The following is a 13,916-nucleotide window of genomic DNA, read 5'->3' as shown; positions in this document are numbered from 1 at the left end:
TGTTGCAGTTTTATCAAGTCAGAAAATTGAGTGAAAATGGTGTCAAGATCCCAGGAAATCATGAACGATGGACGTTTCAGTCAGGTGATGACTGACCCCAGGTTCTGGGAGATGCCTGACAAGGAACGTAAGATCAAGATTGATAAGAGATTTCAGGGGATGTTTCATGATAAGAAGTTCAAACTGAATTACACAGTGGACAAGCGAGGAAGACCAATCAACCACAGCACCACAGAGGACCTGAAGCGATTTTATGACTTGGATTCCGAGGACTCTGACCTAGGAGAAAGTGAAAACGTGAAGGAGAAAAGAAGGGGGAAGGTTAAGAAAAATCTGAAACAGGGAGGAAAGGATGGTCCCAAGAAAGATGCAAAAGGCACCGCATTGGACAAAAAGAAGGGAAAGCAGGGGATGTTTTTGAAATCTGATGTGGATAAGGCGGCAAGGCAGGACCTGGAAACTGAAAAGTTGAACAACAATCACGTTGAAGAGTCTACCAAGACACCAGTTAAACAGGAAAAGCTTAAAGGACCTGCCGATGAGATGGGTATAATTAAAGATGATGGTGCTGAAAGCAGTGATGAAGAGATGGAGCAGATAAGTGCAAAACAGGAGAAATTCACATTCAAACATAAGAAACAGCCGAAGAAAAATTTCAACATAAATCAAGATATGGGGAAACAATTAGAAGCAAGGAATCGAGAAAATCAAGAAAGGAGTTTGATAAGTTGGAGTTCTTCAGAGCATGAAATTGAATATGGTATGTGACTTTCCTGAAATTATCACTTTTCCTCTGACTGTGCTGGATCCAGTGGGAATCTCAATTGCAGGTAGAAAGTGAGGACTGCAGATGCTAGAGATCAGAGTCGAAAGTGTTGTGCTGGAAAAGCACAGAAGGTCAGGCAGCATTCGAGGGGCAGGAGAATCAACATTTCGGGCAAAAGCCCTTCATCAGCCCTTTCCTGTGCTTATACCCAAAACGTTGATTCTCCTGCCCCTTGAATGCTGCCTGACCTGCTGTGCTGTTCCAGCACCCCACACTCGGCCCGGAATGTCCATTGCACCTGTTCAATTTATTTGTTTATTCACGTTCTCTGCCTTTATTATTGATTTTGGATAGTTTTGTGCATAGGAACAGGATGTAAGAACTACTCACCTGGATCCTGTTCCACCAGCCAATGAGAACAAGGCTAATCTGCAACTGAAGACCTGCTTTCTGCCCTATATTGTGTATAATTTGGTGAACACAAATTTGCCAGGTTAGATTTCAAAATTAATAACTGATACAGCATCATTAGCTATGAGTAGAAGGGAGTTCCAAATTCGTTCCCCCCTTTGTGTGTGTGGAAGTGTTTCTTCATTTCCGTGCTGAAAAATACAGCTCCCACTTGTCCACTCTGCCCCTTAATCCTAGTGTCCCCAATTAGCAGAAATGTTTTCTCTCAATCCACCCAGTCTGTTCCCATTAATATCTTGAAAACCTTGATCCAAGGAACACTACCCTGATTTGGGCAGTCTGTCCTCACAATTCAACCCTTCATGTCCAGTTATTATTCTGGTGTGACACCAGTTTGAATCTTAAATTATGCTTAACTGTTAGCATCCTTGAATCAACTTTGGACATCAAGTTTCTTGTTGACAGCTTTATGATAATTTTTGAGATCTCATTACAGGTTTAAGCTTGATTGAGTTGGTCGCACTCATTACTGTGAATGAGAATGTTGTGAGTTCATGCCTCACTACTGAGCTCAGACCATACGTCACTACTGAGCTCAGTCCATATGCCAACCTAACAATCCAATGCCGTGTTAAGTGAGTGTGGCATTGTTGGAGGTACCAACATTTCTGTGCCTTCACAGACACAAAAGGTTTTTGGACAGTGTTTGAAGAAGAGCAGGAAGTTTTTCTACAAATGTATCTGGCAACTGCATATAGGTGTCGCCTTCAACTTTGGTACAAGAGGCCAGAGTTAATTGAGTGTACAGATACATTTAGATCTGTGCATTTGCAATAGCCTGCATCTGAACCATGCTGCAGCCAGTGTTCATGTATGCTGAACAACTAGGGAGGCAAGAGAATTATAAACTAAATTGATGGCAGCAAGTATCAAATTTGGGAAGGTATACAAGCAAGGCAAATGAGAATTGTATTAACACAAGAAATGTTAAACAGACTGTGACAAGGAGGGAGAGAGAGTACAAATATAAGAGTAAAGCAACAAATACGTTGATAAGTTACAAAAAGAGGATAAAATGAAACTGAAAATTCTGTGTCTGACTGCACAGAGCATTTAAAATAGGAATGTAAATAGAAATAAATAAATATGATTTGATAGCCATTACAGAGACAGGGCTGCAGGATGACATGGATTGGAACCCAAACATTGAAGGGTACAGGACCTTTAGAAAAGACCAGAAGGAAAAGATGGAGGGGTGGCTCTGTTAGTTAGTTCAATTTAACATAATGGAAAGAGACAACCTAAGTTGAGTGGCAGAATATCAAAATGGCTTGGGTAGGGATGAGAAATAATAAAGGCAAGAAGTGCTGGATGTCTTGAAATGCATGAGGGTGGATAAATCCCCAGGATCTGATCGGATTTACCCTAGAACTCCGTGGGAAGCTGGGGAGGTGATTGCCAGGCCCCTTGCTGAGATAGTTGTATTGTTGATAGTCACTGGTGAGGTGCAGGAAAGACTGGAGGTTGGCTAATGTGGTACCATTATTTAAGAAAGGTGGTAAGGACAAGCCAGGGGATAATGGACCGGTGAGCCTGACCTCAGGGGTGGGCAAGCTGTTGGAAGGAATCCTGAGGGACAGGATTTAGATATATTTGGAAAGGCAAGGACTGATTAAGGATACGCAACATGGCTTTGTGCGTGGGAAATCATGTCTCACGTACTTGATTGGGTTTTTTGAAGAAGTAACAAAGAGGATTGATGAGGGCAGAATGGTGGGCGTGATCTATATGGACTTCAGTAAGGCGTTTGACAAGGTTCCCCGTGGTAGACTGATTAGCAAGGTTAGATCTCGTAGAATGCAGGGAGAACTAGCCATTTGGATACAGAACTGACTCGAAGGTAGAAGACAGAGGGTGATGGTGGAGGGTTGTTTTTCAGACTGGAGGCCTGTGACCAGTAGAGTGACACAAGGATTGGTGCTGGGTCCACTACTTTTCATCATTTATATACATGATTTGGATATGAACATGGCAGGTATCCTTAGTAAGTTTGCAGATGACACCAAAATTGAAGGTGTAGTGGACAGCGAAGAAGGTACCTCAGATTCCAACGGGATCTTGATCAGATGGGTCAATGGGCTGAGGAGTAGCAGATGGAGTTTAATTTAGCTAAATGCTAAGTGTTGCAGTTTGGGAAAGCAAATCTTAGAAGGACTTATACACTTAATGGTAAGGTCCAAGGGAGTGTTGCTGAACAAAGAACAAGGTTGGAGTGCAGTTTCATAGTTCCTTGAAAGTGAAGTTGCAGGTAGATCCGATAGTGAAGAAGGCATTTGGAATGCTTTCCTATATTGGCTAAAGTTTTGATTATAGGAATTGGGAGATCATGTTGCGGCTGTACAGGACACTGGTTAGGCCACTGTTGGAATATTGTGTGCAATTCTGGTCTCCTTCCTATTGGAAGGATGTTGTAAAACCTGAAAGGGTTCAGAAAAGATTTACAAGGATATTGCCAGGGTTGGAGGATTTGAGCTATAGGGAGAGGTTGAATAGACCTGGGCTGTTTACCCTGGAACATCGGAGGCTGAGGGGTGACCTCATAGAGTTTTATAAAATCATGAGGAGCATGGATAGGTTAAATAGATGAAGTCTTTTCCCTGGGGTGGGAGCGTCCAGAACTAGAAGGCATAGGTTTAGGATGAGAGGGGAAAGATATAAAAGAGGTCCGAGGGGCAACTTTTTCACGCAGAGAGTGGTGCGTATATGGAATGAGCTGCCGGAGGAACTAGTGGAGGCTAGTACAATTGCAACATTGAAAATATATCTAGATGGGTACATGAATAGGAAGGGTTCAGCGGGATGTGGGCCAGATGCTGGCAAGTGGGACTGGATTGGGTTGGGATATCTGTTCGGCATGGACGAATTGGACCGAAGGGTCTGTTTCTGTAAGTCACTTGTGGGAGTGGTGCATGGGCTACACAGTCAGATACAGCATAAAAAAAGAAATTGCTAGACATTTCAATCTACACATGGATTAGTAAAATCAGATGTTCAAGGGTAGCCTAGATGAGGAATTCATGGAATGTTTTCACACTAGTTTTGTTCTGCAGCCTTCTAGAGAGCTGGCTATACCTGACCTGGTATTATGTAATGAGATAAGATTAATTCATGATCTCACAGTAAAGACAACACAAGGTAGCAATCAACAACATGATTGAATTTAACATGCAGTTTGAGTGAGAGAGGAGTTCAAAAAATAAGGGCAATTAACTTGGCTTGAAAGTAGATTAGATTTAAACAGAGATGTGGTGACAAACATTTAAAGGGATATTTCAGAATATATACATTAAATACATTTCAAGGAGTAAGATAAATTCCAAAGGACAAACCCACTACCCATAATTAAGCAGAAACCTTAAAGGTAGTATCAAATTAAAAGACAAAGCATATAGTTATGTAAAGGCAGATAGTGGGTGGGCCACAATATTGGACAATCTCTAAAAATAGTAAAGATTGATTTTAAAAATTAATAAAAAGGCAAAGATTAGAATAGGAGAGAAAACTATGTGTAAGTAAAAAGAAGATAATGAAAGTTGCTGTAGATGTTTTAAAAAAAATAAGTTAACAAAGTGAGCATTTGTCCTGAAGGAAGGAAGTCTGAAGAATTAATGATGAAAAGTAATGAGTTGGCAGCTGAATTGGACAGATATTCTACATGTATCTTCTGCAGTGAAGACATAAGTCAGGAAGTGGAAGGGAGGAAGGACCTCAGGAAAATTACAATCTACATGGAAGTGAATTGTTGGAGCTGCAGCTGATAAATTGGTTAATCCCAATGAACTTCATTCTCAGTTCAGAAACTAAGTGACCAATGAGATAGTTGATGCATTAATTTCAGTTTTTCAGAACTCCCTAGATTCAGGAAGGACCCATTAGATTGGAAGATAATGTAACTCCTTTATTCAAAAAGTGGAAGAGAAAGAAAGCAGGAAGAACAGGGCAGTTAGCTTAACAACGATCATAGGGGAAATGATAGAAGCTACTATTTACAAAGTAATAGCTGGGCACTTAACTAAGCTTTTGCTAATATTGCAGTCAAAATCGCTTTTGTCATGATGTAACTGGGAAGAGTGTACTGATAATTGTGCCCCACAGTTCCCCAAGCCATGACAAAATGTATAAAATTACTCCTTGCAATGTATCTGTCATGCGTGTTCTGAAATATCTCCTTAAATGTTTGTCACTGCATCTCTGTTGACCCATCCTTTAATCTAATTTGCAAATCACCTGAGCCAGCTCTGCTTTCACACCATGTTAATCCCCCAGCATCGGCAGTCCTCATCAACTCCTAGTTGCTGCTCACCATACAGTGAAAGACCCTTCCAAGGATGCCCACCTTGAAGATGTTTTCCTCCCTCCCTCCCTCCGCAAACATATTTCTCAGCCTACTTCCCCTTCCCCAGCCCTGATGAAGGGTCCTGCCCGAAACATTGATTCACCTGCTTCTCGGATGCTGCCTGACCTGCTGTGCTTTTCCAGCACCACACTTTTATTGATTCTGACCCTCTAGCATTTGCAATCCTCTCTATCTCCTCATTTAATTTTCATCAAGATGACCAATTTACCCACCTTACTGCAGTTCAGGACAAAAACAATTCACACCAGCTTTCATTTTAAAATAAAATAATTATTTGTTGTAACACAGTTAATTTTAACAAAGAAAGGATTTTTAATTTACTACTATGCAACTTAAACTATGCCCCTTTAAAATTCCAGAATACCTACATACTCATTCATAATTAAAACAGACAAAAGGCAGATGGTTTGATGCTGATATTACAAGTAGAAAATAATATAGAGAGAATAAATAAAATTCCAGAGATCAGAACAGATTTCATGGATGAATTACACTGTCTCACGCAGTTCCATTTGTTATAACATGCTGCTGTCTTTAAGGTGGTCATTGTTCTTCACTTTGATAGATAATCTTTCAGATCTAGGTCATTTCTTGGTAGAGTTCTATTTCAAGCTTGCTTTGTTTTTGTCTTTCCCCACATAGAGAAAGGATGAGAGAGAGAGATGTTCATTTCACAAGCTCTGGATTTCTCTAGCTGCCCTTGTGCTTTCAGCTTTGTAACAAACAGAATTTCATTCACTCAAAGACTCTTGATGCCACTCTGTCTCAACCTATCTCCTTGATGCATCGAAAAGCAACGTTCTCTCACACAGCCTAAAAATGTGCACGACCTGATTTTTTTCCAAGTTGTAAATCTCTCCTAGTATTTCAAATTTTTTAGCAATACAATTTCCATTTCAGTTTATAGTTCCAAAAGGTAAAATATATGTTACAGTTTTATGGAGTCATACAGAATGTAAATAGACCCTTGGGTCTACCGCGTCCACACCGACCGTAATCCCAAACAATACTCGTCCCACTTGTCTGCATTTGGCCCATATCCCTCCCAACCTTTCCTATTATATACTTATCCAAATGTTTTTGAAATATTGTAACTGTACCTGCATCCACCACTTCCTCTGGCAGTTTGTTCCACACACAAACCATTATCGGTGTAAAAAAGAAAAGTTGCCGCTTCTGTCCTTTGTCGAACTTTCTCCTGTCACCTTAAAAATGTCCCCAGTTTTGAACTTCCACACTACGAGGGGACTTCTCGGGAAAAGTCCTTTGTTATTCACCTTATCTATGCCCTAATGATTTTTTAAACTTCTATAAGGTCACCCTCAACCTGCAATGCTCCTGTGAAAAATGTCCCAGTCTATTTTTGTAACTGAAACCCTCTACTTTTGGTGACATCTTGGTAAATCATTTCTGAACCCTGTCCAGTTTAATAATATCCTTCCTATAAAAGAGCAACAATAACTGCACACGGTACTCCAGAAGAGGCTTCACCAACATCGTGACCAACCTCGACATGAAGTCCCAACCCCTATATTCAAAGGTCTGAGCAATGAAAGCAAGCATGCTAAATGACATCTTAGCCATTCTGTCTACCTGTTACTCAAGTTTCAATGAATTATATACCTGAACCCCTCAGTCTATCTGTTCTACAATGCTACTCAGGCCCGTACTCTTAATTGTATAAGTACTGCCCTTGTTTTTTTTTTAAACAAATGCAATACCTTGCAATTATCCAAACTAAACTCCATCTGCCAATCCTCAGCCCATTGACCCAATTGATCAGATCCCTTTGACATCTTGGATAACCTTCTTCACTGTTCACTATACCACCAATTGTGGTGTTAACTGCAAACATACTAACCATGTCTCCTAAATTTTCATCCTTATGTTCTCATTATTTTGTGAACGGAAAATCATGTTTGACCATTTCTTTGTAGTTCTTTTGAGGAAGTAAGATGTGCTGTGGAACAAATTTCCAGAAGGCTTTGATAAAGTGCCATATCAAAGATTATTGTGGAAAACAAAAGCTCATGGCAAAAAAACTATTTCATCCATAAACATGAGGGATTAAATCAGACTTGAGGAATGTTAATTGAATTCTCTGTGAGCTGCTTAATTTTTAAAAGTATTTTTATATCTTTGCATCAGCTGTTTTGAAAGGAATGGGACCCAACCAATACAAATAAAACGTAAAGTTTTTCAAATACTGGCATCCTGAAAGAAACAGGGGTGCACCAATTGGCACCCTTGAATACTACAATCAAAGTTTGAGGTGAATAACCTTGGAAAAAGATCTGCTGAAGAGTACAGACCTGAAATCTTGACTCTTTCCTGTGCGCTTCCTATTTTTTTCAACTGCTCCACGAAGGATGTCATCTCACCATTTTGTTTTTATAGATGGTTGTTTGGAAGACAGATCCTTGCCTTTTAAGAAATGAAAATACCGATGTAATTGTTTTTGCATTTCAGAAAGCAGTGACAGCCACGAAAGTGACAGCAATCAGAGTGAAGGCAGCTCGTTTGAAGCAAGATCTACAGGATCGGGTCACCAGAGTCAGGAGGAGGAAAGTGAAGAAACCAGAGACAGTGAAGATGATGAGGAATTATCTGAGGATGACAGCGACAGTGGTCCTGACTTAGCCAGGGGTAGAGGGAATATTGAAACAAGCTCTGATGATGATGACTATTTTGATGATCTATCGTCAAAGCTTCCAGAAATTGAACATGAATGGGGCGAGTTAGCCAAGGATGCTCCACGTGCAGATACGGTACATCACACAATTGTTTTTTTTTCCCATTTGATCGTCCAGGTCTTAAGTAAAAATATAAACATTTTAGGATCCTATCTTATTATTAAATTATTAACTTTCATTGAAATGGTTTGCAAAGTTGGGCAGGGGGTGTATTTTCACAAGATTCCAATAACACATCCTGTTTTACCTCAGATCACTCGACGATTAGCAGTTTGCAACATAGATTGGGATAAAATAAAGGCAAAGGACCTATTGGTATTGTTCACTTCCTTCATCCCCAAAGGAGGTGCTATCTTGTCTGTGAAGGTGAGCATTTGAAAACTTTTCCATGTTTTTTTACCACCTAGTTTTTTAAACTGCCTATCTCTCCCACTTTTTCTCTCTCCCTGTCTCTTTCCCCCTCCGCCTCCCCTCTCACCCCCCTCTCCCTCTCCACCCCTAGCCCCTCATATAACACAGATACATGGACAACAAGAGCAATACAACTTGAGCACACTGGTTAGGAGCAGGAACAGGCCATTCCTTGAAAGTGGAGTCGCAGGTAGATAGGATAGTGAAGAAAGCGTTTGGTATGCTTTCCTTTATTGGTCAGAGTATTGAGTGCAGGAGTTGGGAGGTCATGTTGCGGCTGTACAGGACATTGGTTAGGCCACCATTGGAATATTGTGTGCAATTCTGGTCTCCTTCCTATCGGAAAGATGTTGTGAAATTTGAAAGGGTTCAGAAAAGATTTACAAGGATGTTGCCAGGGTTGGAGGGTTTGAGCTATAGGGAGAGGCTGAACAGGCTGGGGCTGTTTTCCCCGGAGCGTGGGCGGCTGAGGGGTGACCTTACAGAGGTTTACAAAATTGAGGCATGAATAGTATAAATAGGCAAAATCTTTTCCCTGGGGTCGGGGAGTCCAGAACTAGAGGGCATAGGTTTAGGGTGAGAGGGGAAAGATATAAAAGAGACCTACAGGGCAACTTTTTCATGCAGAGGGTGGTACGTGTATGGAATGAGCTGCCAGAAGATGTGGTAGAGGCTGGTACAATTGCAACATTTAAGAGGCATTTGGATGGGTATATGAATAGGAAGGGTTTGGAGGGATATGGGCTGGGTGCTGGCAGGTGGGACTAGATCGGGTTGGATGAGTTGGACGAAAGGGTCTGTTTCCATGCTGTACATCTCTAATTCAAGGTTGGACATTATGAAGGAGGTAGGCCATTTGACCGCTTGAGCCTGCTCTGCCATTTAAAACGATCAGGGAACATCAAGCTCAATATCCTAATCTCATCCTCCCTGTGTAAGCCTTAATCCCTTTATCCACAAGAGTCATATCTAACTCCTTGAAAACATAAATTCTTGCAATTTATCCTGATGGATTCAAGACAAAAACATTTGGCAAAATGGATCTTTAGTAAGCAGTATATTTCTAAAGGGCCTTCAGTGAAATGAAATGTGCTTCAGAGAAGAATTAAAAAACACAATATGACATCAAATTGCATAAAGAGATACTAAGGCGGGTACTGAAAAGCTTGGTCAGAGTTAAGTTTTAAGAAGTGTGTTAAAGGACCAACATGTAGAGAATGAAGAGGTTTATGGAAGGAATTCAAATCTTAGGGCTTAGGAAAAAGGAGGCATGGCTACCAGTAACAGACCGATTAACATTGGGGATGGTTAGGATGCCATTAGAGGAGTGCGTGTCTCTGAGGTACGTGGGACAGAGAAAAGAAAGGGTGAGGCCATGGATGGATTTGAAACTGAATGAGAACTTTGGTAGTCTGACTGGGAGCCAGGGTAGGTCACCAAGCACAGGAGTGATGGGCAACAGGACTTGATATGTGTTAATAAACGGACAGCTGATGGGAGGGAAATGATAGTAAACCATCCAGTTATGAGTTGGAATTTTCAAGTGTACTGATAACAAAGGTATGAATGAGAGTTTCATTTGCAGAAGTGCTGCGATGAGTGAACGTGGGGGGTGATAAGTGAAAATAAGCAGTCTTGGTGATAGCACAAATACAAGGTTGAAAACTCATTGATACCATGGTTCCAAACAGACTGGCTTAATCTCAGACTGTTGTTCGGGAGATGGTTGGGTTTGGGTACCTAGACAATGGAGTTTTGAGTGAGGATTGCCAAAAATGGCCTTAGTCGTCCCATATTTAATCTAAATCAAAATTAGTGTAACGCAGTAACATTAGACTGCTTATGCCCACGAGCTTATAAGATTTTTCGAGACAGTGAAAGTGCCCTTGCTTATTGGTAGTCTAACTGTCCACATTGAATAGCAATAGGCTTTGGTCTTATCTTAAGTCTTGTAATTTCTGGCACGATAAGAATTAGGAGTAGGAGTAGGCTGTCTGGATCTTCGAGCCTGCTCTGCCATTCAGTAAGATCATGGTGGATCTTTTTGTGGACTCAGATCCACTTACCCGTGCTCTCACCGCAATCCTTAACTCCTTTATTGCTCAAAAAAAAATTCTATCTTAGCTTTCAAAACATTTACTGAAGTAGCGTCAACTGCTTCACTGGGCAAGTAATTCCATAGATTTACAACCCTCAGTGAAGAAGTTCCTTCTCCGTTCGGTCCTAAATCTGCTCCCTCTAATCTTGAGGCTATGCCCACTTGTAGTTTCACCTACCAGTGAAAACATCCTCTCTGCTTTGATCTTAACCATTCCCTTTATAATTTTATATGTTTCTATAAGATCCCCTCTTATTCTTCTGAATGCCAATGAATATAATCCCAGTCTACTCAGTCTCTCCTCATAAGCCAACCTCCTCTTCTCTGAAATCAACCTAGTAAACCTCCTCTCCACCCCCTCCAGTGGTATTACATCCTTTCTCAAGTAAGGAGACCAAAACTCCAGGTGTAGCCTTACCAGCACCCCACACAAGTGCAACATGGGGCGGCACGGGCTCAGAGGTTAACACTGCTGCCTCAAGGTACCAGGATCCCAGGTTTGATTCCAGCCTCGGGCGACTGTCTGTGTGGAGTTTGCACATTCTCCCCGTGTCTGCGTGGGTTTCCTTCGGGTGCTTCGGTTTCCTCCCACCGTCCAAAGATGCGCAGGTCAGGTGAATTGGCCATGCTAAATTGTCCATAGTGTTAGGTGCATTAGTCAGAGGGAAGTGGCTCTGGGTGGGTTGCTCTTAGGAGGGTCGGTGTGGACTGGTTGGGCCGAAGGCCTGTTTCCACACTTTAGGGAATCTTAAAAAAAACCCTTCCTGCTTTTAAACTCAACCCCTTTAGCAATAAATGACAAAATTCCATTTGGCTTCCTAATTACTTGTTTTATAACTGTATCCTTCTTTTTCAAAAGAAAGTGAGGGTTTTTAGATTAGATTACTTAGTGTGGAAACAGGCCCTTCAGCCCAACAAGTCCATACTGACCCACAACCCAGACCCATTCACCCAACTCTATGGCTAATTCACCTAACCTGCACATTTTTGGACTGTGGGAGGAAACCCAAGCAGACACTGGGAGATTGTGCTAACTCCACACAAAGTCACCTGAGGCGGGAATTGAACCCGGGTCTCTGGCGCACTGAGGCAGCAGTGCTAACCACTGTGCCACCCGGTTCTGGGAAAGGGTCACTCGACCTGAAATATTAACTGTGATTTTTCTCCAAGATGCTGCCAAACCTGTTGAGCTTTTCCAGCAATTTCTATTTTTGCATTCTCCTTACCAATCCCCTCACTCAAGAGGAGCACAATAATCAGAGGCATGGGAAGCCATTCTTTAATCGTGGGGAACACTTGTATGATGGAGGGAGCAGAATTCAGGAGAAAGTGTCAGTTTTAAAAATTGGACTTGGAGAAGTGAACACAAATTTTGATGGAGCTGTTTGTAGTGGGGGTGATCAGAAATCACAATATTTTAGAATGTGAACATGGATTAGTGTAGCTAGCGTGCAGCACGGGGCTGAATCGGCTGTCTTCTGTCTTTAAATGTCTGTGATATCAATCCATTGTGGATTTGGAATGTTGCCATGGCATTTTCATTAATCAATAAAGAGGGGAAAACTCATGTAAGTATTTAACTTGGTGTCACGAGTGTGGTAGTGGTGTCTCCAGCAAGGATCATGAATACTGGGAAGTTTCTCTACATTGTCAGACAGCCACATTAACTCTGCATTTTCCTCTCTCTGTGTAATTGTGGTATGGGAGTATAAGCTGGCCTTATGGCTTTATCTTCTGTGTGTGGAACTAATTAGTATTTCGATGTTGTGAACTTGGTGAATGTTACAGTGTCATGTTACTTACTGGTTTCTCCCCGAGGAATGGTTTTATTTCCAAGGAATGCACAGATGAAATGTATCAAAGAGCAGTCTAAGGTTATATTGATGCTTGAGAATGATTAGAATGGAATTATTTAAAAAAAAAACATGTTAATTTAATTGGGTGAAGTACTGAATATCACAAGAAAGTCATCAGTGCTGATGGGCAGATCTCTAATGGCATTGTGCATCTCAGAATAAAGGGAGTAAGAAAATCTCTATTCATCCTCTAAAATGTTGCCCTCCATGTTCATTGACATATTAGCCTGATAAATAAATCATAGCTCTAAATAAGGCCATCAGCCCATCATGTCTGTGCCAGATGTTTCAGAGCTAAGCAATTTGTTCCATTCCACTGCTTTATTGCCATAACGTCCTAAAATGTTTTTAAAGCAAATAGCAAAAGATGACACAGAAGGAAACTTTTTTTAAACAGAGTGAATGATTAGGTTCTACAAAGCTTGAGAGTGTGGGGGAGACAGTTTCCATTGTGGCTTTTAAAAAGGAAATTGGATAATTATCTGAACATAAACAACGTGCAAAGCTACCAGGAAAAGGCAGGGGAATGGAATTAGCTGCACAGAAAGAGAGCACAGAAAGAATTTACACAATGGGCTGATCAGTCTCCTCCTCTACAGTAAACATTCTCTTCAGTATTTATCCAATTCCCTTTTAATTATTACTTTAAAATCTGCTTCCAGTCCCCTTTCAATCAGAATGCCCTAAGCCATAACACCTTGCTGCCTTTAAAAACAAGCTGTATTTGCATCACCACCTGTGCAGTTATGAAACCTTTGATGTCACAGCTCGCAATACAACATGTAATTGTTTGTTTCAGTAATGTGGTGGTGGCCAAACCTAGTAAAAGATGCAGTTTTCCTGATTGTTCAGTGAGTAAATACACCTTCCAGAGCAGAGTCATCAAGAAGATCTGACACCTAAAGATGGAAAGAAGAAAACCTGGTTCAGGACTGATCAGGGTGAGACTAGAGTAGTGACTCCAGTGCTCAGCTGAACGGAGATCCGCTGGCTGGTGATTGATTGATGGCATCGACTGTACAGACCATCTGTGCAGTGGTAGGAGATGGGCCCTTTTTAAAAACCAGCTAATATTCTGGGTACCAGTGTTTAAATCTTGCTATGGCAGGTGTTGAAACTTGAATTCAGTAAGAATCTGGAATTAAAAGTCTGATTAAAAACCATGAATTCATTGTTTAAAAAATCCCATCTGGTTTACTAATGTCCTTTTTAGGGAAGGAAACTGCCATCCTTACCTGCTCTAGCCTACATGTGACTCCAGACC

General features: G+C 41.2%; 1 protein-coding gene across 2 annotated transcripts in view; it reads left to right on the top strand.

The window, feature by feature from the left end:
- esf1 (ESF1, nucleolar pre-rRNA processing protein, homolog (S. cerevisiae)) overlaps nt 1-13,916 on the top strand; it is a 74,618-nt gene that overhangs the window by 4,413 nt on the left and 56,289 nt on the right. For both annotated transcript variants that reach the window (XM_072581516.1, XM_072581517.1), the window contains exons 2-4: nt 9-760; nt 8,064-8,362; nt 8,540-8,653. In XM_072581516.1, coding sequence (XP_072437617.1) covers nt 37-760; nt 8,064-8,362; nt 8,540-8,653 — 1,137 coding nt within the window. In that variant the 5' untranslated portion in view covers nt 9-36. The remainder of the gene's footprint in view (nt 1-8; nt 761-8,063; nt 8,363-8,539; nt 8,654-13,916) is intronic.

Source organism: Chiloscyllium punctatum, chromosome 11 (genome assembly GCF_047496795.1).
Source record: "Chiloscyllium punctatum isolate Juve2018m chromosome 11, sChiPun1.3, whole genome shotgun sequence".
In the NCBI taxonomy this organism is placed as follows: Eukaryota; Metazoa; Chordata; class Chondrichthyes; order Orectolobiformes; family Hemiscylliidae; genus Chiloscyllium; species Chiloscyllium punctatum.
The sequence above is the reverse complement of the archived record's forward strand: the minus strand, read 5'-3'. Positions and strand labels throughout refer to the sequence as shown.